At 42.6% G+C, this 26,990-nt stretch overlaps 1 protein-coding gene across 20 annotated transcripts in view; it reads left to right on the forward strand.

Moving 5' to 3' along the window:
• The window catches only part of lcorl (ligand dependent nuclear receptor corepressor-like), a 168,607-nt gene that overhangs the window by 28,772 nt on the left and 112,845 nt on the right, over positions 1 to 26,990 (forward strand). For 18 of the 20 annotated variants that reach the window (XM_068037610.1, XM_068037620.1, XM_068037706.1 and 15 more), the window contains exon 2: positions 10,683 to 10,748. The exons of 1 other annotated variant lie outside the window; for it this stretch is intronic. In XM_068037610.1, coding sequence (XP_067893711.1) covers positions 10,683 to 10,748 — 66 coding nt within the window. Of the gene's footprint in view, positions 1 to 4,434; positions 4,560 to 10,682; positions 10,749 to 26,990 lie in introns of all 20 variants that reach the window. One more of the 20 variants, XM_068037655.1, reaches the window with a different exon arrangement.

A 26,990-nucleotide genomic window follows, 5' to 3' on the forward strand; every position in this document is an offset into this window, starting at 1 on the left:
ATTAGGACTCGGGCATTCTTTTACAGTGTGTTGGCTACACAGCATTGAAAACATGTAAAGAATTGTTGAAAGGCAAAATACTGCAGATGCTGGAAATCTGAAATTAAAACAAAAAGTGCTGGTAATACTCAGCAGGTCTGGCAGCATTTGTGGAGAAAGAAGCATTTCAGTCAGTGACCTTTCATCAGTTCTGATGTAATGATTGCTGCATGCAGCCAGGACTACATGCTGTTCATTGGCTGCACATTTCAGCAGATGGTTCCGTATCATTGCTTGTTAAAACTGGCTTGCAGTGCTTAAAAGAATCATTCCTGATCATTAGGAATTGTGTTGTGCAATAAAAAATAATGGATGACCATGGAAGATAGTGTGCACCAAGGTTTTCCAATGTTGCGCTGGAGTGGTGGAAAGGAGAGATGTCCTGTATTCACAGGGCAGATGGAGGCACACAAGGCAATGGGAAAAGATAGCCATGGAGCTAAATGTCATGAGTTTAGCCTGGAGGACTTGGATGCAGTGCTGTAAGAAGTTTAATGAACTCTAGTTGTTAAGGTCAGTGAATGCATCTTCAAATACCACATCCTATCAGCTGCACCACTAGCCTCAGCCTCTGCTCAATTCACCACACCCCATCACTCATCTGCCAACTATTTCTATCAGCCAGGACTATACCTAATATTTATATGCTTCACTTCACCCTCACACAGCACTGTTGCAAGCTTCACACTCACATCTCACAGCTTGCACAATGCCAGATATGCAGCCTTGATGGCCACACCAGCCAGGCATAAAGTCGTACAGCATAGAAACAGGCCCTTCGGCCCACCACGTCCATGACTACCATAATGTCCATCTATACTAATCCCACCTGCCAGCATTAATTCCATATCCCTCCATGCCTTGCTCATTCAAGTACCTGTCCAGATGCCTCTTACATGTTGCTACTGTTCCTGCCTCCACCACCTCTTCAGGCCGCTCATTCCAGATACCCACTATTCTTTGTGTGAAAAATTTACCCCTTTGATTCCCTTTAAACCTCCTCTCTCTCACCTTAAATCTATGCCCTCTAATTTTAGTCACCCCTACCATGTGAAACAGACTCTGGCTATCTACCCTATCTATGCCTCTCATAATTTTATATACCTCTTTCATGTCCCGTCTCAGCCTCCTTCGCTGCAGGGAAAACAGACCCAGCCTATCCAATCTCTCTCTTTATAACTCAAGCCCTTGAAACCAGGCAACACCCTTGTGAATCTTTTCTGCACCTTCTCTAGCTTAATCACATGTTTCCTGTAGTGCGGCGATCAGAACTGCACACAGTACTCCAAATGCAGCCTAACCAACGTTATGTACAACTATAACATGACGTCCCAACTCTTGTACTCCATATCTCTGCCGATGAAGGCAAGCATGCCATACGCCTTCTTCACCACCCTGTCTACCTGTGTTGCCACTTTCAGGGAACTATGTACTTGCACCCCAAGGTTTCTCTGCTCAACAACACTCCTCAGGTCCCTGCCATTCACTGTGTCCTGCTCTGGTTTAACTTCCCAAAATGCATCACTTCACACTTGTCTGCGTTAAATTCCATTTGCCAATCCCTTGCCCACTTTCCCAGTTTATCTATATCCTGTTGACAACCTTCTTCACTGTCCACTATACCACCAACTTTGGTGTCATCTGCAAACTTACAATCATGCCCCTTACATTCACATCCAAGTCATTAATATATATGACAGATGGCCGAGCACCGATCTCTGCGGCACACCACTTGTCACTGGCTTCCAATCTGAAAAACAACCCTCCACTACCACCCTCTGCCACCTATCACCAAGCCAATTTTGTATCCAATTGGCTAGCTCACCCTGGATCCCATGTGTACGAACCTTCTGGACCAGCCTACCATGTGAGAGTTTGTAAAGGCCTTGCTAAAGTCCATGTAGACAACATCCATCGCCCTGCCCTCATCAATCCTCTTGGTCACCTCGAAAAACTCAATCAAATTTGTGAGACATGATTTCCCACGCACAAAGCCATGCTGACTATCCCTAATCAGACCATGCCTTTCCAAATGCATATAAATTCTGTCTCTCAGAATCCCTTCCAATAACTTTCCCACCACTGATGTAAGGCTCACCAGCCTGTAGTTTCCTGGCTTATCCCTGCTGCCTTTGTTAAATAAAGGCACAACATTAGCTATCCTCCAGTCTTCCGGTACCTCACCCGTGGCTAACGATGATACAAAAATTTCTGCCAGGGCCCCAGCAATCTCCTCCCTTGCTTCCCATTGCATTCTAAGATCCACCTGATCAGGCCCTGGAGATTTATCCACCTTAATGCGCTTCAAAACCTCCAACACCACCTCCTTTGTAATGTTGCTATGCTCCAGGATATCGCTGTTCCCTCCCTTGAACTTACTAGCTTCCATGACCACCTCCATGGTAAATACAGACGAGAAGTATTCATTTAAGACCTCGCCCATTTCCCATGGCTCCACACATCGATTCCCACACTGATCCTTAAGGGGACCTACTCTCTTTTACTCTTAATATACTTAAAGAATCTTTTAGGATTCTCCTTTATCTTATCTGCCAGGGAAATCTCATGGCCACTTTTCGTCCTCCTAATTTCCTTAAGTGTACTCCTACGTCCCCTCGACGACTCGAGGGTCTTGCTTGATCCCAGCTGCCTATACCTGACATATGCCTCCTTCTTTGTCCTGACCAGACCCTCAATATCCCTCGTCAACCAGGGTTCCCTAAACTTGCCAGCCTTGCCCTTCCATCTACCAGGAACGTGCCGGCCTTGAACTCTTCCCATCTCACTTTTAAAAGCCTCCCACTTGCCAGATGTCCCTTTACCTGTAAACAGCCTCTCCCGTTCAACCTTTGAGAGTTCCTGTCTGATGCCATTGAAGTTAGCCTTCCCCCAATTTAGGACTTCAACTTGAGGACCAGTCCTATCCTTTTCCATAACTATCTTGAAGCTAATAGAGTTATGGTCACTGGTCCCAAAGTGCTCCCCCACTGACACATCAACCACCTGCCCATCCTCATTTCCTAAGAGGAGGTTGAGTGTAGCCCCTTCTCTAGTAGGGCCATCCACATACTGCTTCAGAAAACTATCCTGGACACACTTAACAAATTCCTCCCCATCTGATCCCTTAGCACTAAGGCAGTCCTAGTCAATATTAGGGAAGTTAAAATCACCTACCATTACAACCCTGTAATTCCTACACCTATCTGTGATTTCCCTCCATACATATTCCTCCAATTCTCTCTGACTATTGGGAGGGCTATAGTATAATCCCATTGAAATGATCACCCCTTTATTATTTCTAAGTTACACCCATATGGCCTCGCTGGGTGTTCTCTTCCTCTTTTTTTTTTTCCCCCCCCTTAGAATATCCTCCCTAATCAATAGTGCAACTCCCCCCTCCTCTCTTACCTCCACCTCTGTCACGACGGAAGCATCAGTACCCCGGAGCATTGAGCTGCCAGTCCTGCCCATCCCTCAACCACATTTCCGTAATAGCTATAATATCACAATCCCATGTACTGATCCATGCTCTGAGTTCATCTGCCTTACCTGTAAGGCTTCTTGCATTCAAGTAAATGCAGTTTAGCCTACCAGACCTTCCATGCTCCCTGTCCTGCCCAGCCTGCCTACTGGACTTGCTTTCACCTCTACATTTGCCTCAACTATTTCATCAGAGAGACTACTACTTTGGGTCCAACCCCCCCTGCAAGACTGGTTTAAACCCTCCCGAGTAGTACTAGCAAACCTCCCCGCAAGGATATTGGTCCCCTTCCAGCTCAGATGCAACCCGTCCTCCTTATACATGTCACCTCTGCAACAGAAGCGATCCAAGTAGCTGATGCCCTCCCGCCTATACCAGCTCTTCAGCCGTGCATTCATTTACCTTATCTTCCTATTTCTACCCTCGCTAGCATGTGGCACAGGGAGTAATCCTGAGATTACAACCCTAGAGGTCCTGCTTTTTAACTTTCTGCCTAACTCCCTATATTCACTTTGCAGGACCTCATCTCTCTTTCTGCCTATGTCGTTAGTACCAATATGGGCCACTACCTCTGGCTGCTCACCCTCCCCTTTCAGAATGGCATGACACCCACTGACACATTTCCCCTTTTGGCAGAAGAAGGTGGCGCAGAGCAGGGAGAGACACACCTGAATGCTCTAACCCCCACAGAAGAGATGGTGCTGGCTACAATGTGAAGGGCTGTTGTTGAGGCCATGGCCAGTGGTGGGGCTGAATCCACTGAAGATATCCTCACTTAATCCTCCATCTCTTATCCCATTTCCCTTTTATTCCACCATTTCTTCTGACTTACAAGCTGGAGATGGTGTAAAAATGCACTTACTTTCCCTCTCCCCTCACCACAACCTTACCCATGCCCCCTTTTTCCTTTTCAGATACCCAGGAAGTGCAACCTGCCCAGCCAATGGAGGAAGACCAAGAAGACATGCCATGACTTGATTTCACACTCAGCTACAGCTCAGATACTGGCACTGTCCGTATCTTAAAGGACAGCATAGAGGTGGGAATCTGCATGTAGTGAGACATTGGGCACAAGTGCATTGTAGCCAGGGCGGGGGGTGAGGATAGAGCTGGTGTTAGCTGGCTGGAGGGTGAGGTTGGGCACAAGTTTTGCTGCAGTGGACTCCGGTGACGACTTTGATGGGTCAGACTACAGAAGACGGCTTTTCAGTGTGCACAACAAAACGCTTGGTGCATTGGGAAGTCTGCCAGAAAGCCTGCATTCATTAGCAAGGATCATGGAACAGTCTGGCACCATCTTGACACAGGGCTTTGCGCAGAGCTTGGAGCATGGAACTGGTGGCAACTCCAACAACAACACACTTGCAGAACCAATCATGATGCAGCGTCTGATGGCCAATGTCTCATCTTCCATTGTAGCATAAGCAGCTTCCACCAAAAGTGAGTGCCACAGTGCAAGCTCAGACTGTTGTCAGGCAATGTCAACTTGCTGCCATGCAAGTTCAGATCGCTGCCATCATTGCAGTGGATTTAAAGGGGCTCCCAGTTCCAAAATGCTTCCTGTTCCTGCACTGTTGCCTCTGGTACCCCTTTCCTCCCCAAGGATCCATTCTTAGCTCCCTCCTTCATGTTGCCCCTTGGTGAAAGTTTGTGTTCCCAATAATTAACTATTGGGATATTTCTGCTCATCCAGTACTGGATGTTGGATTAGCATCCTAAGTAGCAACAGTGGAGGAGTCGAGAGGTGTGCTAAAGTAGACTTCAGTGTCATTGTGTACATGTGAAAGCTAACACTGTGCTTTACCTTTCTCAGTCACCTAGGATGCCATTTGTGACTTTGAGAGCTATTTTGGCACTGTCTACTTCTGCCAAGCCATGCAACAATCTGCCTTGATATTCTAGTTGTTCCATTGTCTCGAGCAGAAGTCACTAAAGCATCAGTACTGGTTTTGGTTCCCACCAATGATGACATGGGGAGGGGGGGTGGAGAAGTGGGGTAATTGCACCTGGTTGTCCAGAATCTTGAATTCAGCATCAGAATCGCAGAAATCATGCAGGAGCAGGAGGAAGACTGCAAGACATCTGTTGTCTAAGATAATGACAGTATTGCTGTTCTGCTCTGCATCTGTTCATGCTCTGTTTTCATCTCCAGATACTGTAAGCACTGTTAATACTGTAACTGTGACTAGGGTTCTGTCTATTGCATTAACTTCACTGTGTTCCTAGTTTTATTTGGGCTTGTCATTTATTTGGCAATATTTTAGGATGTTGCAATACCAAATGGCCCCTGTAAAGGGATAGATACAATGACCAAAAATAATTAAAATCAGCATTAATTTTCAAAGTATCAATACAATCTAAAATGTGATGCACAAAACACTGGTTGAAGTAAAATCCCATAATTTACCACTCCAAAAAATGATTTTATCAATTAATATAGCTATCTCCTTGCCTCCAGCAACTTAATTAGGACAAATCTAGTTTGGTGATGGGACAGTTAACAACTCTGGTATGTCATCTCTTTTTGATGGGAAGTTCCATTGGTGAACATCTAATGGTGTCCAGCTTTATCAAAGGGGTGCTGTGTAGTTATACATTTTTCTAAAATTAATTGTTTCCATTTGAAATTTTTTAATGCTCTGTTGAACATGGTGATTCCTCGTACAGTGGCAGCAGGTTTCTGGTTCTTCCCTTCCTTCATATGTGAACTTGGACAGCTGAGCCCAGTCCTGGCCTTCACATGTCCAAATGCAAACTTGAGGATCACTCACTAGATTGCTGTGACTCTCTTCTGTAGCATCGGATGCTGAGGCTGTTTGTGCATTTGCCAATACTCTAGTTGCGATGGACAGGGTTGAAGAATGAGATCTTAAGTTATACGAGCATATGAATTAGGAGTAGGCCACTCGGCCCCTCGAGCCTGCTCTGCCATTCAACAAGATCATGGCTGATCTGATTGTAACCTCAACTCCACATTTCTGCCTACCCCCAATAACCTTTCACCCCCTTGCTTATCAAGAATCTACCTACCTCTGCCTTAAAAATATTCAAAGATTCAGTTTCCACCGCCTTTTGAGGAAGAGAATTCCAAAGACTCACGACCGTCAGAGAAAAAATTTCTCCTGATCTCTGTCTTAAATGGGCGACCCCTTACTTTTAAACCGTGACTCTTGGTTCTAGATTCTCCCAAAATCCTTTCCGCATCCACCCTGTCAAGACCCCTCAGGATCTTCTATGTTTCAGTCAAGTTGCCGCTTACTCTTCAAAACTCGAGCAGTTAAAAGCCTAGCCTGTCCAACCTTTCCTCATAAGACAACCCACCCATACCAAGTATTAGTCCAGTAAACCTTCTCTGAACTGCTTCCAATGCATTTAAATCCTGCCTTAAATAAGGAGACCAATACTGTACACAGTACTCCAGATGTGGTTTCAGCAATGCACAGTATAGCTGTGGCATAACATCCCTACTTTTGTATTCAATTCCCCTCGCAATAAATGATAACGTTCTGTTAGCTTTCCTAATTACTTGCTGTACCTGCATACCAACGTTTTGCGGTTCATGCACTAAGACACCCAGATCCCTCTGCATCTCAGAGCTCTGCAGTCTATCACCATTTAGATAATATGCTTTTTATTCTTCCTGACAAAGTGGACAATTTCACATTTTGCCACATTATACTCCATTTGCCAGACCTTTGCCCACTCACTTAACCTATCTATATCCCTTTTGTAGTCTCCTTATGTCCTCTTCACAACTTACTTTCCTGCCTATCTTTGTGTCATCAATAAATTTAACAACCATACCTTCGGTCCCTTTATCTGTCATTTTTATAAATTGTAAAAAGTTGAGGCCCCAACATTGATCCTTGTGGCACACCACTCGTTACATCTTGCCAACCAGAAAATATGCCTGCTGTTTCCTGTTAGCTGGCCAATCTTCTATCCATGCCAATATGTTACCCCCTACACCATGAGCTTTTATTTTCCGCAATAGCCTTTGATGTGGCACCTTATCAAATGCCTTCTGGAAATCTACGTACAGTACATCCACCAGTTCCCCTTTATCCACAGTACATGTTAATTCTTCAAAGAACTCCAATAAATTGATTAAATATGATTTCCCTTTCACAAAAGCATGTTGACTCTGCCCGATTACCTTGAATTTTTCAAGTGCCCTGCTATAACATCTTTAATAGCTTCTAATGTTTTCCCTATGACAGATGTTAAGCTAACTGGCCTGTAGTTTACTGCTTTCTGTCTCCTTCCCTTTTTTGAATAAAGGAGTTAGATTTTCTCTTTTCCAATCTAATGGAACCTTCCCAAATCTAGGGAATTTTGGATAATTAAAACCAACGCATCAGGTATCTCACTAGCCATTTCTTTTAAGACCCTAGGATGAAGTCCACCAGGACCCAGGGACTTGTCATCCCGCAGTTCCAATAATTTGCTCAGTACCACCTCCCTGGTGATTGTAATTTTCCTCGAGTTCCCTCCTCCCTTCCATTTCCTGGTTTACAGCTATTTCTGGGATGTTAGTTGTATCCTCTATATAAATAGAGACCAATGCAAAATACCTGTACAGTTGGTCTGCCATCTCTTTATTTTTCCCTTATTAATTCCCCAGATTCACTTTCTATAGCACCAAAGCTCACAACTTTTTTTCTTAAATATCGATAGAAACCCTTACTGTTTTGATATTTCTAGCTAGCGTTCTCTCATACTCTAAGTTTTCCCTCATTAATGTTTGTCATTCTTTGTTTTTTTTATATTCTGTCCAATCTTCTGACCTGCCATCTATATTTGCAATTATATGCTTTTTGTTTAAGTTTGGTACTATCTTTAACATTTTAGTTAACCATGTACGGTAGGTCCTCCCCTTGGAATTTTTCATTCTCTTTGGAATGTATCTATTCTGAGTATTCTCAAATATCCCCTTAAATGTCTGTCACTGCATCTCTATTGACCTATCCCTTAAACTAATTTGCAAGTTCACTTTTAGCTAACTCTAATTTCATGCCCTCATAATTGCCCTTATTTAAGTCTAAAATAGTCCTAGACCCACTCTACTCTCCCTCAAACTGAATGTAAAATTCAATCGTGTTATGATTGTTGCTGCTTGGGGGTGCCTTCACAGAGGTCATTAGTTAATCCTATCTCGTTGCACAATACCAGGTCTAGTATAGTCTGCTCTCTGGTTCCAGAACGTGCTGTTCTGAGAAACTATCTCAAATATTCTATGGACTCCTCATCTAGGCTCCCTTTGCCCATCTGATTTTTCCAGTCTATATGTCAATTAAAATCCTCCATGATTATTGCTGTGCCTTTCTGACAAGCTCCCATTATTTCTTCCTTTTACACCCCATCCTACTGTGTGGTTACTGTTAGGGGACCTGTACACCACTCCCACAAGTGACTTCTTGCCTTTATAATTCTTCATCTCAAGTTCTTTAAGCTCATTCAGTTAACAAGTAGTGTCAGTTGTGCCCATGTTGAACTGTTCATGGTTTTACATTATATTTAAAAAGATTGACAATAGCAAGAAGAAACTCCTCAGTCCATTGTTAAGTACTTGCAATCTGGTGTGACTACCCAGGTGTGCAGTAGAACAATTTATTGTAAAACCAACCTTTTAAGGAGCAAAAACTGATTTCTCATTCCTTTTGGCTGCCATCAAGTAAGTCAGCCAAGGTTCAGGAACTGACTGCACTGTAGATCCAAAAAATGGGAGTCTAATAATGTGTATTCTGACTTGGAGTATTCTTTGAATGCTCATTGAGGTAAAGTCCCCCTTCACTACCTCCTTACAAGCAGCAAACCCAATTGCTCCATGTTACACTTCCAACTTGAACTCTGCGAATTGATCAACAATCTTCATCTCTCTCCAAAATATTGTTCTTTTGAACAAGAATTTCAGTATCTTGGCTTCAACTGAAATTGGCCTGTGGATGATAACCCCTTGCCAAAAGTCTCCCACCTAGTTATACTTCCACCAGCTAGCTTGCCCAAACCATTGTGGTGGCCTTTATCGCCAAGTCAGATTTTGGTGTCTTCTCCCACCCATCTCCTCCCCTCCCCGCCCCGCCCCCTCACCCTCCTCCTAGCACCTTCTCTTACAAGGTATCTCCCCCTGTTCCACTCTTTGCCTTCCCAGTCCCTTGGGATCATCCTAGAGAACAAAGATTTCTTTCCTTCCACACCAATTGCCAATTTAAGCTTCCTCCTCTTGAAAGGACCAACAGTTTACTTTTGTGGTATGCCCCTATCTTCTGAAAGCTTTCACCACTTGTGTGCTTAATCGCTTTTTTTTTTTAGTTGAAATAAATTGTTTGACTCTGAAAAGGATGTTTTAATATGTATATTTAATAGTGATTACATAATAGAGGACTTTATCAAGCTGGAAAGTCTCTGTTTAATGTGAAAAAATTGCATTGCAACTGCAATGACTATTATGTTTGAACTGTGTATTAAGTTGGTGAATTGTAAGGTCTAGAATTTCGGATCATGCCCAAAGAAATGTTTTCTATAAATACAAGACAAAGCATGACCTCAACATCCCAAAGAACTTCACAATCAATGGATTACTTCTATAGGCAAATGCAGTAACCAATTAATGCAGCATAAGGTCACAAAATGACAAATTAGATGAATGCTTAAATGTTTCTTTTTTGATTATCTTGGTCGTGGTTAAAGGATAACTGGGAGCACTCCTTTGCTGCTGTTTGAATATTGTGGGAAAATGTTCACCTTTAATGTCTCACCCAAAAGATGGCAAATCTGACAATGCAACACTCTTTTCAGTGCCGTGCTGAAGTCTTGACCTAGATTATATGATCCAAGTCCTGAAATGGTTCTGGATTCAAGCTCCTTGGACTTTGCCACGAGGGAGCACAAATCGACTGCCTGCACTGCCCATATTGCATGAATGCTTAGAGCTTACTCCTGCATCTCGCTTGCCAATTACTGGCACCACAAGCAACATTGTAGGAAAATTGTAATTGTAGCTGAAGCATCAATTTATACTTACTTACAGAAATGTGTTAAATTGTATTTAGACTACAGAATGGGTAGAAAAATATTTTGTTAGTGATAAAATACCTTTAATACTTTGTATCAAGTTTTTTTTTTACATTTGTGAGCTAATATATTAACATTTCATTTACAGGGTTCGAAAGCATCTTGGAAGGGCTTTATGGACCAAGGTTACTCAGAGACCTCAGTTTATTTGATGGTAAAATGTTTGTTTTCTGAATATGGCAATAGGAACAAATTTAGTTATGAAATTCAAATGTTAAAGTATGTGATTAATGATGTAATGCAATTTGGTATGGATTTCATTTGAATTTGAACTTTAGATTAACATTTGGACCTGCATAAATATTTGCAGAATTTAGAATTCTAAGTATCCTCTCCTCATCAAATGCATTTTGAATGAATGTTTGTTCATCTCTAAGTGCTGTCTGTAACTTAGACACTTTAGCTTCACTTGTAGTTCTAATTTGATCAGTAAGTTATTTGAAATTGGGCAAGCATATTATATTTTGAATTCAAATGTCCATAACAAGTTTTCTCCCCTTCATGTGCTGTTCCTTAACTATTCTTAAATAGGACAATATATGTACTGTGATGTCCCCTGTTCCTTTAATGAATTGGAAGTTCCATTCTGTTAGCAGTACAAAATCATTTGTCTATCAAAACTAATTCCACATTTTCCACAATTCGTTCCCTCTTGTAGTTACTACTTAACAAATTTCTCTATCCGCACCTTTCTGAAGGTAGTTTATGGGCACCATTCATATTTTAAGGCAAAATGATTTGCAAAGTTGAAAATACGTTTTCACAATCCCACAAATTTCTACATTTGGTGCATGTAGAGTGATTTTGCTACTTGTGTACTGTAATTTTGCATAATTCTTCATAATTCAAAAAAGTCTGTCTTTTGGAAATTTTTAAAACTGAATTTTAAAAGCACTGAGAAATGGTAGCCTTCAAAATTTGGAATACCCAGTACCACACTACGTGGTGCTTTGATTTGAGTATCTCAGATAAGGAAAGTACTAGGTTTGGTGACTGGTCACTTGAGCCAGCTGATATCAGATGGGAAAGCAGTGTTGACCCTACAGTTGTCTTGTCATCTGACTTTTGAAAGGAAGAAATAAAACTTTAGAAATGCTGATATATCATGAAGAATAAGGCTCTGAAACCAGAGGTTATCCATTGTTGCTACCACCAGGTTTGGGGAGTCTTTTGCAAAGAACATGTATTCAGTCTGGGCCATGTTCCAGAACATTTTGATTCAAGTTAATTGGTAAAGTAATTCTACCCTGTGCTACTGCAGTATTGAAACAATATGCAGCTGTTAGTCAGTTTTAGTGTATTTCAAGGCCCATAGGGAAAATAGCAAATCTTGTATTGGGTCTTTAAACCCTTGTACAAAGTTAGAAATGAAGATCCAGTTTCCTGCATTCCTTCCAGTGAACATTAACAAACAACAGGATTCTACTGGTGCAGAATAATTGGTGTAGTTTGTTACCTTCTCTGGTCCTTTTGATAATTGGAGCATGCCAGATAGGGGAATGATTTCATACCCCTTGATAACTTAATGTGGCTGGAACTTTGAGAGCTAGCTACTTTGGTAATAGATGAAAGAAATTCCATCAATACCTTCCCAGGACTTGTGGCTTTCCAGTTCACTATTCTAACCTAGGACAGGTCCTAACTTAATCTTCACACGTAATATTTTTGAGACGCTCACTAGGGAGGAATAGTTGGTCATTTTCTGTTGCTTTTATCGCAGCTTTTATCTTTGGACTGCCTTCTCGTAAGTTGGTTGCGACCAAGGCTAAAGCGCCCCACCTACCCTTTTGAGGTTGGAGCACCTACCCCATAGGACTCGAGTACCCCAGTATTCAATGCTGGCATGCTGGTCTCTGACTGCCAAACCTGTCTTGAGTGGGGCTACACCCAACCTATCTGACTAGCACAAGAATACTACTAAGTGAGTGGTGATTCAGCCTGGATGCACGTTCCCCACGGTATGACTATATTCTAGTTTCCACTCGCCGGGACAGACTGGGTTGCGGCCCAAATCCTGGGAATGCTATCACTAAGCCAAAGGCTTGCATCTACTCTGGCTTTACCAATTTTTTTTTTTAAAAGCCACGTGCAAATAGAAATCTGAAATGAGAAAATGCTTATGTAAAGAGAAAAGGCAGGTTATGGCTTTTCGGCTAATAAAGGGTAGACAGCTGAAACTGAGATTCCTTTTTACACGTGTTGACCGACTTGAATCCAGCCTATATTTAGAACAAAAGTCAACTGCAGCAATGCAGAGTAAGACTGTATAAACGTGCTCCATATCTCCATGTCAATCAGCAACCACTTGCTTTTATGTAGTGCTTTTTAATGCGAAGGGTTGCTGAAATAGATTAGATTAGAGGTACAGCACTGAAACAGGCCCTTCGGCCCACCGAGTCTGTGCCGACCATCAACCACCCATTTATACTAATTCTACACTAATTCCTACCATATCACCACCTGTCCCTATATTCCCCTACCACCTACCTATACTAGGGGCAATTTATAATGGCCAATTAGCCTATCAACCTGCAAGTCTTTGGCATGTGGGAGGAAACCGGAGCACCTGGAGGAAACCCACGCAGACACAGGGAGAACTTGCAAACTCCACACAGGCAGTACCCAGAATTGAACCCGGGTCACTGGAGCTGTGAGGCTGCGGTGCTAACTACGGCGCCACTGCGGCATGAAGAAAACTAGTAATTGAGTTTTGGAGAAAGTGATTCGAAGGGATAGCTGAAAATTGATTAGAAAGGATTCTTAATAGTATTTTAAAGATGGCGAAAGAGGTGGAGAGATTTAGCGAAGATGCTGTAAAGAGTAGGTGGTTGAAGGCATCCCCTAAAAGGGGGGTTGGGGAGTTGGGGCGAAAAAGTACAGAAGGCTGGAGTCAGCAACAGGACATTTGGAAATGACTATAGGGCTGGAGGAGATGGCATAGAAGGATATAAGACTAGGACTTTGAATGTAGTGTGGTTGGATGGAGAGCCAGTTTAGTCAGAGGACATGGGTGGTTGGCTTGTGGGACTTAATTGTAGACAGTGTTCTGCAAAAAGTTGGTCCCTTTTTAATTTACTGCATGTTATGCACAGTTTGGCACAGTTATGCCAAAAAGCCCGTGCTCTACCAAAGAAAATGGAATGTATGGTTGGTGGCAGGATGGGATATGAGGCAGATTTTTGACTTGAGTTTTGAAGTGATTTATGACTTTAACCCCTTTATAGGGACTAAACCAAATCAGGAGTACATCTCTGTGAATCTAAGTTCAAACAAGGCAAATTCTGATGGACACTTATTTGGGTCCAAAGAATTGAACTAACTTTCACTCAAAGAAAACTAACAGAATATTACCATCTTTCGATTAACCTATTTTTAATAATTATGGCTGTCATAAATATACCAGATATTATAAGGGTCTGGGAATCTCTCTTCAATACATATCTCTCCACCTAAAGAGAGAGAGGCGTGGAGGTCTTGTAGTTGTATACAGAATACTAAATGAGACTATTAACTTTTATATGTTAAGAATTTAACATGCAATACACTTTTCAGTGGATAAGTATATCACAATATCAAATATTACTGAGATGTAACACAATCTTATTTCTAACATAGAATCCAAAAGTTTAACCTTTCTAATGTTACAGCAAAATATCTTGGAATATCCATCAACATTTAAAGTAAACTTTTATCTTAAATTCCCTGAGTAAACCATGGGGTGACCAGTATTGTTTGAGGATTTCAACACTTCTAATTTTTGTTTCAAACAGCCTTATGTTTATACTGTTAGGTATCATAGACCTTTTTAGCATATAGGTGTTACCTTTTTGTGTGTTTTCTTGCTTTCAAGATCCATATCTGGTAGTATTAACATCTCTACTTAATGTTTTACTGGAAACCCTCTGCTCTTGAAGTTGTGAGCATTTATCTGGTCAAAACATTTATCATTGTGGTAGGTTGAACCCTCTTTGTGGGTCAATTTGCCAACACCTTCAATTAATTTAATTTATGGTTACTTTTAACTGATGTCATACAGGATATTTCAATGTGTATGTTTATCTTCCAAGCCCATGGCAAGAGACACTGAAATGGATTTCCCAACTTCTTGTATTGTAACAGGGACCTTGAAATTTTTAACTCCACCTTCTTAAAGGGGAATGTCAGTGAGTCTTGAAAACTGACCATTTATTCAGTCTTTAATTCTAAAAGGTATAATATATTAACTATATCTAAATTCTATCTAATTAAGCCTATTATACCTATATTCCTTCTCAGTTTAAGGATTGCTGGTCAGCAAAGGAAGTGATGCAGTAGTAGAATTTGAAGGTAGCATGCCTAAAGGTTTCAGTAGTGCAAGTGTTAAGGCATGTTTGGAGGCAGAGAAAATTTAGAGGTGGAGATAAATAGTGTTGGTGATGGATGGCATGTGAGCTTTATAGCTCATTGTAGGACCAAATAGGATCCCAAATTCCAGACAGTCTGGTTCAATGTGTGATGGAGAGGGCAGTGGAAGTCGCAGCAGGTACTGACTATGATGGCTTTGAACTTCTGATGAACTGGAGGATTCATCCAGGACTTGACAGCACATAAGCAGTTCAAGGATTTTGAGAAGTTTGATTTTCAACCAGCAGGCATTAGGGTTGTGCTACTTGCAAGCCTTGTATACCTATTTCAAATAGCTTTTCTTTCTCACCTTAAATTTTGTCCAAGGCTAGCTTGCTACGGTTGCTGGTGAATACTTTGTTTGATAAAGGCCTTTTAGTTTCCCAAGTTTTACATGACCCAGGTAACATGAGTTTGTGACTCAACTAGGTTATGAAACCAGAGGATTGCATCTATCTATTTAGGAATTTTCATTACTACCTTGACTATTACTTCTCTACTATTCATTCCCTAAACTGGTTATGCAAGGATAGAAGGATACCATGATAGAGGAAATTTGATTTTTCGACTTGCTAACTACTAGCAATCAAATTTTGATCCTACTTTTTTGGCAAGTTTGGAATGGAAGCTGAGTAATCATTGGAATGGGTGAGACATCCCCACCCTCCAAGTAGTGAGGTTACTATTCAGTTTGGGCTAGAAAAACATGACCAAGCCTCCTCCTCCTCCCGATTTTTATCGAATGGTCTGCTGAAAGTGAAAAATGTTGCATGTCCCAATCCCGTAAGTCGAAGAATATTTTCTAACCAAGCCAGTTTTAAGATTGGGGTCGTATCAATGTGGCAACTACAGTATTTCCTACCACTTGCTTATTGAAAAGACCCTTTTGAAAACATTCTGTAGTCTGCAGAACCAGAGAGGGATTATATAAAATTTAATTGTATGGTACTGGCAGGGACCCTGAACTGGTCTGATCAGAACACAATGGATCAAACAACAACTTGCATTTATGAGAGTGTTGTTGGAGTTGCACTCCGTCAAGTAAGGGGAGATTATTTTGGCACACTCCGGACTTGTCTTGTAGCAAGGCTTTGGAGAGTCAGGAGAAATAATTAGGACAGATAACAAAAAGCTTGGCCAAAGATGTAGGCTTTAAGGAACCTATAAAAGGGTGGGGGGGAGAAAGATGGGAGGTTTCGGCAGCGAATTCCAGACCTTGGGGCCTAGACAGCTGAAAACACAGCTACCAATGGTGGAGTGATTAAAATAGTGGATGTGCAAAAGCATGGAGGAGGTTACAGTATTGGGGAGGGGCGAGGCCATGGAGGTATTTGAAAACAATTTTTTTTTTTTAAATTGAGGCATTACTGGACTGGGAGCCAATAAAAGAACATAAGAATTAGGAGCAGGAGTAGACCATATGGCCCATCGAGCATGCTCCGCCATTCATAACAATCATGTACATCCACAGGCGCAAGGATAATGAACGAACAGGACCTGTGCACATCAGGATATGGGCAGCAGAGTTTTTGATCGTACAAGTTATTGGACGGTGGAAGATGGGAGGCTGGCCAACAGGGCAATGGAATGGTCAAATATAGAGGTAGCAAAGGCATGGATGAGTGCTTCAGCAGCTAATGAGCTGAGGCAGGGTAAAGTTAGGTGATGTTAGAGGTGTGCAATACGTGCCTTTGGTGCGGATATGTGATTGGAAGCTCATCTTGGGGTAATTTTTTATTTGTTTGTTTGGAGGATGTGGGCGTTGCTGGCTAGGCCAGCATTTATTGCCCATCCTAATTGTCCTTGCGAAGCTGGTAGTGAGCTGCCGTCTTGAACTGCTGCAGTCCTTGAGGTGTAGGTACACCCACAGTGCTGTTCGGAAAGGAGTTCCCAGATCTTGATCCAGTGACAGTGAAGGAACGGCGATATAGTTCCAAGTCAGGATGGTGTGTGGCTTGGGGGGAACTTGCAGGTGGTCTTCCCACGCATTTCCTGCCCTTGTCCTTCTAGGTTGTAGAGGTTGTGGGTTTGGAAGGTGCTGTCGAAGAAACCTTGGTGAGTTGCTGCAGTGCATCTTGTAGGTGGTGCATGCTGCAACTGTGTGGAGGGAGTGAATGTTGAAGATGGTGGATGGGGTGCCAATCAAGCGGGCTGCTTTGTCCTGCATGGTGTCGAGCTTCTTGAGTGTTGGAGCTGCAATCATCCAGACAAATGGAGAGATTCCATCATACTCCTAACTTGTGCCTTGTAGATGGTGGACAGGCATTGGGGAGACAGGAGATGAGTTGCTCTCGCAAAATTCCCAGCCTCTGACCTGCTCTTGTAGCCACAGCATTTATGTGGCTGGTCCAGTTCAGCTTCTGGTCAATGGTGACCCCCAGGATGATGGTGGGGGATTCAGTGATGGTAATGCCATTGAATGTCAAGGGGAGATGGTTAGATTCTCTCTTGTTTTGAGATGGTCATTGCCTGGCACTTGTGTGGTGCAAATGTTACTTGCCACTTATCAGCCCAAGCCTGGATGTGCCACCAAGGTTGCATGTCCTCTGGTTCAGCCTCAGACTATTGCCAGGGAGAGGGATAAAGTCTATGGTTAGAGAATGAAGTTTGTTGCAGGGGTCGAAAATATTGGCTTTGCTGTTCTAATATTTATCATAAATTGTTTACATTAAAGAAGGAGCGGAGTGTTTCCTGCCGAACGACTGTCAACATCAGTGTATCCAAACATTTGCTAGCATGAATCTGTGCATGCACGCAACTAAGCACCGTGCAACGATGCCAGACACCACGACGTCCAAGCGTTTCCTCACCTCTCAATGGCTGCAATCGCCGCCTTCATTTTCCAGCCCCAAAACCGTACCCAGCTTTGGCCGCTCTCTTCCCACTGAGGGAAGGCGGCGGAGAGCAAGAAGAGCGATGGCAGGAGGGAGCGGGATACTGTTGGGAGGTGGGATGGAGGCTGCTATCGCAGCCGTTGAGGGAGTTTTGGTTTCATTCGTTTTTTTTGTGACAATTTGGCGTCATTTTTATTACTGGCTGCTGCCTGAGCCGTCATAGATAGTGACGGTTCAGTCATTGAGGCTGCATTTGCACATGTGCCAGTACTGCGCCACCTAGTGGTTGCATTGTCAGGAAACCAAGTTTAAGAAAGAGGCCATTCGACCTGTCGAGCCCATGCCAGCTCTCTGCAAAAGCAATTTAGCTGGTCCCACTCCCTTAACCTTGCCCTACAGTCCTGAGAATTTTTTTCCTTTTCAGGTGCTTATCCAATTCCATCATGAAAACCGCAATTGAATCTGTCTCTACCATGCTGTGAGGCAGTGCATTCCAGATCTCAACCATTCATTGCAAAAAAAAAAAAAAGATTTTCCTTAAGTCACCTTTGCCAATCTGTGTCCTGATTCTCAACCCTTCTGCCAATGGGAACAGATCCTGTCTACCTACTCTTTAGTTGGAGGAAATTTCTCATCCGGTATTGGGTGTCAGAATAGTTAGGCAGTGTAGGAGTCGAAGAGATGGTGGTAAGGTAGAGCTGAGTATGGTTAGTCTATATGTGGAACCTGATCTGTTTTGGATGATGTCAAGAGGCAGCATGCAGCTGAGAAAAAGAAAGGGGCCAAGGTTAAATCCTTGCGGTACTCCAGAGGTAATGGAGTGCGAAGAGAAGCCATTGCAGTTGATTCTCTGGCTACACTGGATAGATAAAAGTTGAACCAGGTGATTGCAGTTCCACCCACCTGGATGACTTATAGGAGACATTGGAGGAGGGTGATTTGGTCAACTGTGTCAAAGGCTGCAGACAGGTAGAGAAGGACAAGGAGGACTAGTTTACCACAGCGTAGTGACATAAAATGCCATTTTTGACTTGAGAGCCATTTCAGTACTGCAACAGAGGGATTCAAACATGGAGTTGTGGGAAAGGAGGGCACAGATTTAGGAGATGAAGGACTTTGGAGAGCAAAAGGAGTTTGTAGATGGAGTGGTAATTTGCAAGGACCGAGGGTGCCAAGGGTGAGTTTTTTTTTGAGGAGAGGGTTGATGGCGGCGGATTTGAGGGGAGAGAACTGATACCAGCTAACACGGGGGCCAGGAAGGGATGTTGTGTGGTCAGCAGGTTGGGAATAGGGTCAGGTGAGCAGAAGGTTTTTGAGTCAATGGCTGGGAATTTCCTTGAAGTTAGTCCCATTTTGCTGCTGTATTCTTCCTTAGATCTTTGGGCCTCCTTATCTCGAGAGACAATGGATACGCGCCTGGAGGTGGTCAGTGGTTTGTGAAGCAGCGCCTGGAGTGGCTATAAAGGCCAATTCTGGAGTGACAGGCTCTTCCACAGGTGCTGCAGAGAAATTTGTTTGTTGGGGCTGTTGCACAGTTGGCTCTCCCCTTGCGCCTCTGTCCTTTTTCCTGCCAACTACTAAGTCTCTTCGACTCGCCACAATTTAGCCCTGTCTACAGAGACCAAAACTGCACATGGTGCTCCAGATGTGGTCTCACCAAAGCCTTGTACAATTATAACAAGACTTCTTTATTGCAAGGGGATTGGAGTACAAGAATAAAGGCCAGCATGACATTTTCCTTCCTAATTGCTTGCTGTACCTGCATATAAACTGTGTTTCTTGGACAAGGGCTCTTTGGTGTCTCTAAACATCAACGTTTATAAATTTCAGCCGTATAAAAAAAAAAAAAAAAAAATTCTGCTCTTCTAACTACCAAAGTGAATAATCTCTCACTTCCCTACTTTTATACTCCATCTTCCACCTTGTTGCCCACTTACTTAATCTGTCTGTATCTCTTTGCAGCCTCTTTGTGTCCTCTTCGGAGCTTACATTCCCACTTAACTTTGTATAATCAGCAAACTTAAATACATTACTCTCGGTCTCTTCGTCTAAGCAATTAATATAGATTGTAGATAGCTTAGCTACATCTATTGGTTCTTTATATACCCATTAGTTATATCCTCAAAAACACTAATAAATTTGTCAAACTCTATTTCCCTTTCGTAAAACCATGTTAACTTTTTCTGATCATATTGTGCTTTTTCTAAGTGCATTCAGACTTCCCTAATAGATTCCAGCATTTTCCTGGCAACTGATAGGCTAACTGGCCTGTAGTTCACTCTTTTCTCTCCCTCCTTTCTTGAATAGCCGAGTTACATTTTCTAACTTCCAACCTGTTGAGACTGTTCTAGAATGTAGGGAATTCTGGAAAATCATAACCAGTGCATCCATGGTCTCTGCAACAACTTCTTTTAGAACCCTTGGATGTAGACAATCTACCTTAGCCAGCTCTCTTCTCAAGCCTATGAATTTGGCTTTATTTAAGTTTAAGATTCTTCTTTGGGACTGGAGTATGTCACTTTCAAGCTTCATATGGAATTCATTTGTATTATGGTCACTTTTTCCCAGAGGATCTTTTACTATGAGATTACTAATTAAACCTGTCTCATTGCACAACACTAGATTTAAAATAGCTTTGGTCCCTAGTTCCACCACATAATTTTCCAGAAAGTTGTCACAAAAGTATTCTACAAACTGATCTTCCAGACTAGCTGTGCCAATTTTATTTGTCCAGTCTATATGAAAATTAAAGTCCCCCACAATGGTTGCATTGCCTTTTTTTACAAGCTCCAATTATTTCTTGCTCAATACTCTGTCCAATGGTGTAACTACTGTTTCGGGGGGCCTAGAAATTACTCCCAGCAGCGTTTTCTGTCCCTTGTTACCCCTAATCTCCACCCATACTGCTTTTACTACTTGATCTTCTGAGCCAAGACCCTTTCTTACTAATGTCCTTATGTCATCCTTTTATTATCAGGGCTACTCTTCCTCTTTTCCCATTCTGCCTGTCTTTTTGAAATGTTGTATACCCTGGAATATTTATTTCCCATATAGTGCAAAAGCAAGGAATTTATGGTGAACCTTTTATAAACCACTGGTTTGGCCTCAACTGGAGTACTGTGCCCAATTCTGGGCACCATAAAGCATGTGAGGAATTGAAGAGGGTGCGGAAAAGATTTACAAGAATGGTTCCGTAGAAGAGGTATTTCAGTTATGTGGATAGACTGGCGACGCTGTGACTGTTGTTGTTGGAGAAAGTTGAGAGGAGATATGACCAAGGTATTCAAAATCATGAGGGGACTGGACAGAGGAGTTTGGGAGATACTGTTCCCTTTGGCAGAAGAGTTAAGAACCAGAAGACCAATTAAGGTGAATGGCAAAAAAAGCAAAGGCAATATGAGGAAAAAGTTCTTATGCAGTGGGTGGTTAGGATCTGGAATGCAGTGCCTGAGAATGAATCTGCCTCCACCACAATCCTGGCTTTCAAAATGGAAGAGGAAAACATTTGCAGGGCTGCAGGGAAGTGGGACTAGCTGAGTGGCTCTTGCAGACAGCCAGAATTTACACAATGGGCAGAATGGCCTCCTGCGCTGAAACCATTCTGATTCTGTGAAATGCACAAATGTCAAGGGTTTGACTTATGAGGATAAATGGAAAAACTGGAGCTTTACAGCTTCGAAAGGAGGTGATTTTATAGAAGTAAATAAGATAGTTTAGAATAGAAAAAGTAAATTTGTATATTTAAAATCCATTGCAAGGTTATGATGGCGACAATTTCAGATTAGTAAAAGGAAAGTTTAGGAGTAAAGAACGCATCAAACAGACTTTGAGAAAGTGAGTGTAGAGAAATCCTGAAATCTCAAACAACCATGGCAACCAAGGTTAGGAAATAAATATTCTAGGGTACACAATACTTTGAAAAGACAGGCAGAATGGAAATAATCCAAGCTCCTACATTTTATCTGCTTTTAATTTAAATGTTTCACATTTTTAAATTAAAAAAAAAAGTCACTCGAGTGTATTCTAGATTTATTGCAAACTTATTAAACAGTTAAAACTGATCTATGTAAATTTCAAATTGCAATGAAATGTTAACATCCTTGACTAATGTTGAATTTGAATTTGTGCTGCAAGCAAATTATCCTGTTACGAATTTAGTTTCTCCACTGTAGCCTCCAATCGGGGGGGTTGGGGGAAGTGATTGAGATTGATGGCCTTCTATCTCCACCAGTGCCATTATTTTGAAGTAAGTACCAAAATTATTTTTCCTATCACTTCCCATTTGTTTAGGTATTGGATTACTATAGTGATAGTCGATAGCTTGATCTTGCTGACCTTTAGTTTGTGCTCACAATGAAGGTCATCCATACCACTTCGTGCTTTAGATAGTGTTATTTACCATGAGTCATTATATTTCTATGACTCTACTCCCTCCTGGATGGGTATTCTGCCCTGCACAGGAATTTTCACATGCCAGCTTAGCCAACTAAGATAGAAACTCTTGTATCTCATTATGAAACATGGTGTACTTTCTGGTTGGCATTTACCAGCTAGGAAAGTGAAGGGAATGGCAGTATGTCAATGGTTCTGTAGTACGAAAAGATACAATAGTCAATTGTTCCAATATGTGCATGTACTGCTTTGATTGAAGCGAGTGGCATGGCGTAGTTTTTTTTTGAGCTAGTGCTTTGGTGCAGGTGGTGCTTGTGGCTGAACCAGGGTTTCAGAGTATGGATTGATTTTAAGAGTGAAAATTTTCAGCGACAGAGTTCATAAGAGTGAATTTTCTCCCCCCCATTAATGAGGCTGAACTCCATGTGTGGTGGGTAATATAATGTTTTAAAGATTTTATAGTATTTTCGATCCAGTTTAATATCGGGAAGACTAAGTCATTGCCTTCGGTCAATGCTACAAACTCCATCCTTCTACCTGGCAACTGTCTTGAGGCTGAACCGGTATTTTGGCAACCTTGGTGAAATATTTCACCCCAGATGAGCTTCTGATCACGTGTAGCATTAGTAAGATTGTCTGTTTCCACGGCTGTAACGTCACCTGACTCTGCCTCTGACTCCCCTCATCTGCTGCTGAAACCCTCATCCATGCCTTTGTTACCTCTAGACTTGCCTATGACAAATGCGCTTCTGGCTGCACAGGCACACAGACGCACACATTCTGTTCCCTGTAAATTTGAGGTCATCAAAACTCTGCTGCCCCTGTCCTTATTCACACTTAAGTCTCAGTCACCCATCGCCCCTGTGCTCGCTGACCTACATTGGCTCCTGGTTAAACAACACCTTGATTTTTAAAATTCTTGTTTTCAAATTCCTCCAAGGTCTTGCCCCACTGTATCTCTAATCTTTTCCAGTTCCACTATCGTCTGAGATGCCTGCGCTCATCTAACTCTGATCTCGTGAGGATTCCTGATTTTAATTATTCTACCATTGGTGGCTGTGCTTTCATCTACCTTGGTCCTAAGCTCTGGAATTCCCTCCCTAACTTCACCACCTCTTTCCTCCTTCATGACACTCCTTAAAACCTACCCCTCTGAAAAAGCATTTGGTCATCTGTCCTAGTATCTCTGTGGCTTGGTGTCAAACCGTTGCGAAATAATGCTCCTGTGAAGCGCCTTGGATGCTTTATTACTTTAAAGGTGCTGTGTAAATACAAATTGCTTTATATTTTCTGTGAGTTAATCTTTAGAAGTTGCTCTACAGTACCTGCAGTACTGCCATTTTGTACTTTTAGTAAAACTTCTTGTTGGTCTGTGCTGTCTGTATATGTTCCATCTTGGTTCGCATAAGAATCTTAAATTTAGTCTTTATTCATTGAAAGCATCTTCCAAGCACCGAGATCCCACCAATTAGCCACACAGGTCTGTTCTTGGAGGGCATATTATAAGCAGTTGTACAATTGGTAATGCCTCTGGAAACAGTTAAGATATCAATCCTTGCATATATGCCTTAATACATATGGGAAAAGGAAATTTGTTTGATTTTTAAAAACATCCTAAATTGCATCCTTTTTGACTTGCCACTAGAAATCTGGAATTGGTGTTGAAGTTTAAGTTTCCAATTAAAGCTTTCCTAAAGATGCATAATCTAATTTTCATTGTTACCAAAGCACTAGCATGGGAAACTGCAATGATTATGGCTTTCCTGTCATCCAGAAGGGTTAATAAACTCTCATATATCCCACATTGCCTTTGGTACTTGGGCTGAGAAAGCATTCTTCTGAATCATCAGCAACGTGTTCCAATGTAGTCTGAGGAATAAATCTTGTACAGGCGATTTGTCTTCCACTACTTTTGCATAGCTCCATCTGAATCAAACATGGAATCCACCATTTGGAATGCTAGAAGAGATGTAGTTCTATATGGGAGGAACTAAAACAATTATGACAAGTAAATTTTTTTGCCTGTATATTGGGAATATTTGCTAAATGTAGTGAACATACACCACTAGTGGAATTAATCTTGCATTGAGGTCTAATGAGAAGGACATTTTGGGGAATTCCAACTGCTTTATGGGCAGTTGGATAAATTACAGAATGTATAATCTGGGAGTAGTTTTACATTGTCACCAGACATTGTTTGGGATTATTAGACAGTGGAAGATTTGCAATTAGGCTTGTTTTCTGACTAGTGTTTCATGCCTGCTTCCTCTAAAGTACCAAACAGCTTAATCCTGTGGCACACTGGGGATGTGAAATTAAGTAATCAAGATTATGTAACTTTTCTCATGTACCTATCTTGTCAGAGCATTCCTCAAATATTGAGCTGTTTCCCTTCTCTATCTAATTTTGGAGGAATGAATGGCCTGAAATTTCTTGGAGCCCCTATGCCATGATGTATGCTCAATTAGGGGCGGCGCAGTGGTTAGCACCGCAGCCTCACAGCTCCAGCGACCCGGGTTCGATTCTGGTTACTGCCTGTGCGGAGTTTGCAAGTTCTCCCTGTGTCTGCGTGGGTTTCCTCCGGGTGCTCCGGTTTCCTCCCACCTCCAGAAGACTTGCAGGTTGATAGGTAAATTGGCCATTGTAAATTGCCCCTAGTGTAGGTAGGTGGTAGGAGAATGGTGGAGAATATGGGGTTAGTGTAGGGTTAGTATAAATGGGTGGTTGTTGGTCGGCACAGGCTCGGTGGGCTGAAGGGCCTGTTTCAGTACTGTATCTCTAAATAAAAATAAATAAATTACAGACTGGAAGGGTTGGATTTTACAGCCACCCCCACCCCCTGGCCCCAGGTCACAGATTGTGGCAGGGGGACCTGGAAAATGCCTCCAGGAGAGGCCTGCCACAGGCTGCGACGCTGGGAAGGCCTAGCCCCATATTGCTGGTGGCGACCCCCAAGTCACATTGCGACGGAAACCAAATTTACATGTTCAAAAAAAAAATGCAAATTACTGAATTAAATACTTATCTGCTCCCACCATCCATTCCATTGCCATATTGGAGCCAGCTGCCAGCACTGCCACATGGTCTGATCTCTGCGTGTGTTGATGTAAGGCGGAGCACTGGTGGTGGGGGGGGGGGGGGTGAAGCAGGTAAGTTTCTCAGTGCAGTAGGGGTGTTGGGGTGGGGAGGCAGGGCAAAACTAATTTCATTGGTCAAGGGGGTTGTGGGAAGGGTTAAAGATTAAAGTTTGTGAACTTTGGGGTGGGGGGGGGTGAGGTCAGGTGCACCAGATAAGTATTTTGGAGGGATTAGAACAAGGAATGAATTGTTTGGTCATTGGGAGAGGGGCTTGAAACATTTGTTTGAATAAATTCGAAGTGAGAAGCCCTTTAAAAATGCTGTTGGTGCCTGCGAATTGGCGCTGGACGGACCGCCCGCCCACTCCATGTCATCGGTGGGAGTGCCAGTCTGCCCTGGCCATGGCTCCGTGGAGTAAAGCCCGCATATGCGGGCCGCCATTTTTTATGGCTACCACCGATTACGGTGGCAGCAACAAAATTCAGCCCGAGGTCTGGGAAATTCTGGCATGTGCTAGTTACGCCATTACTGAAGTCGCGCAATACTTTGTGGAGGATGGTTGTGGGGTGATGGTGGTGAAAGCTTATTTCAGGTGCTGGGACAGGTCAGAGGTGTACCACAGCATAACCCTGATGAAGTGACAAAGATTTTAGTGGTCTGCTACACGCTGCAGCATTTCACCCTGTGGGAAGGGCTCCACCTGGACTTCCCAGAAACGATGACCTTGGCCCAGAGAGTCTGGATTTGCGTGCCCTTTAGCAGGAGGCATAATGTCAGTGGCTAGGCAAGCTAGTGACTGGTATTTGGCCAGTGTTCCCCCAACCAGCTGCATCAATCAGCCGAATGAATCTGCACGAGGAAGTTTTCAACTGTTAGGCCATGGATTGATCCCTGTGGGACTGCGACCCTGAGGAATGAGACATGACTGTAACCAGCGATTGAAATTTTATTGAGCAGAAAAGTGCAAGTAAACTTGCAGTCATCAAATGGCATTGTTTAAGTAACTGAAAATATAGCAGTAGTAAACTTTGATCATAACTAATTCCATCTTGAAAACTCCTCTTCAAGAAGATTGAACACTTCTAAAAATAGAATGGTATAAATGGCGAAGTCTAAATCCCTCTTCAGTCACCTGCATTGTTGGGCAGCAGTGCAGAGGGTGACCTGTTAAAATGCTGCATGGAGTGTCTGACTTTTAACATTGTCAAGGGAGTTGTCAAATAATGTGACCATGGTCTCGAGACAGCATTGGTGGTGAGGTACTTTGTTATCAGGATGTGCAAAGTTATTCTGACCATGCAAAAAGTTCCCTGTGACAACAATATAATAGATATTTCTTTCATACCCCTTTTTGAAATAACAAATGGGTCTGACTTTTTCAAACCACCTAAAAGCGGCATAAAAATATGACGTGCAGCTAATCACTCGTTATTTACAATGCGGTGTTTAAAAGTGTGGTTGAGGGTCAGAAAGGGCAAAAGGAAGTATACACTACAGGCAGGCAGCCTACTCTCTCGTGACACCACTCTTCATCTCTGGGCCTTGCACCCATATTACCAGTTCCTGGTAGCTGCTTCTCACAATGGAGCTGCTGATGGCTGCATTAGCGGAGATTGGCCCTGAATTGTCTGGTCTCTCTTGTATGACTGGGACAGAGCCTGCAAAAGACTCCTCAGCCCTAGGAAGTGCTGCATGTTGAGCTTCAGCTG

This window comes from Heterodontus francisci, chromosome 1, assembly GCF_036365525.1.
Source record: "Heterodontus francisci isolate sHetFra1 chromosome 1, sHetFra1.hap1, whole genome shotgun sequence".
Classification (NCBI taxonomy): Eukaryota; Metazoa; Chordata; class Chondrichthyes; order Heterodontiformes; family Heterodontidae; genus Heterodontus; species Heterodontus francisci.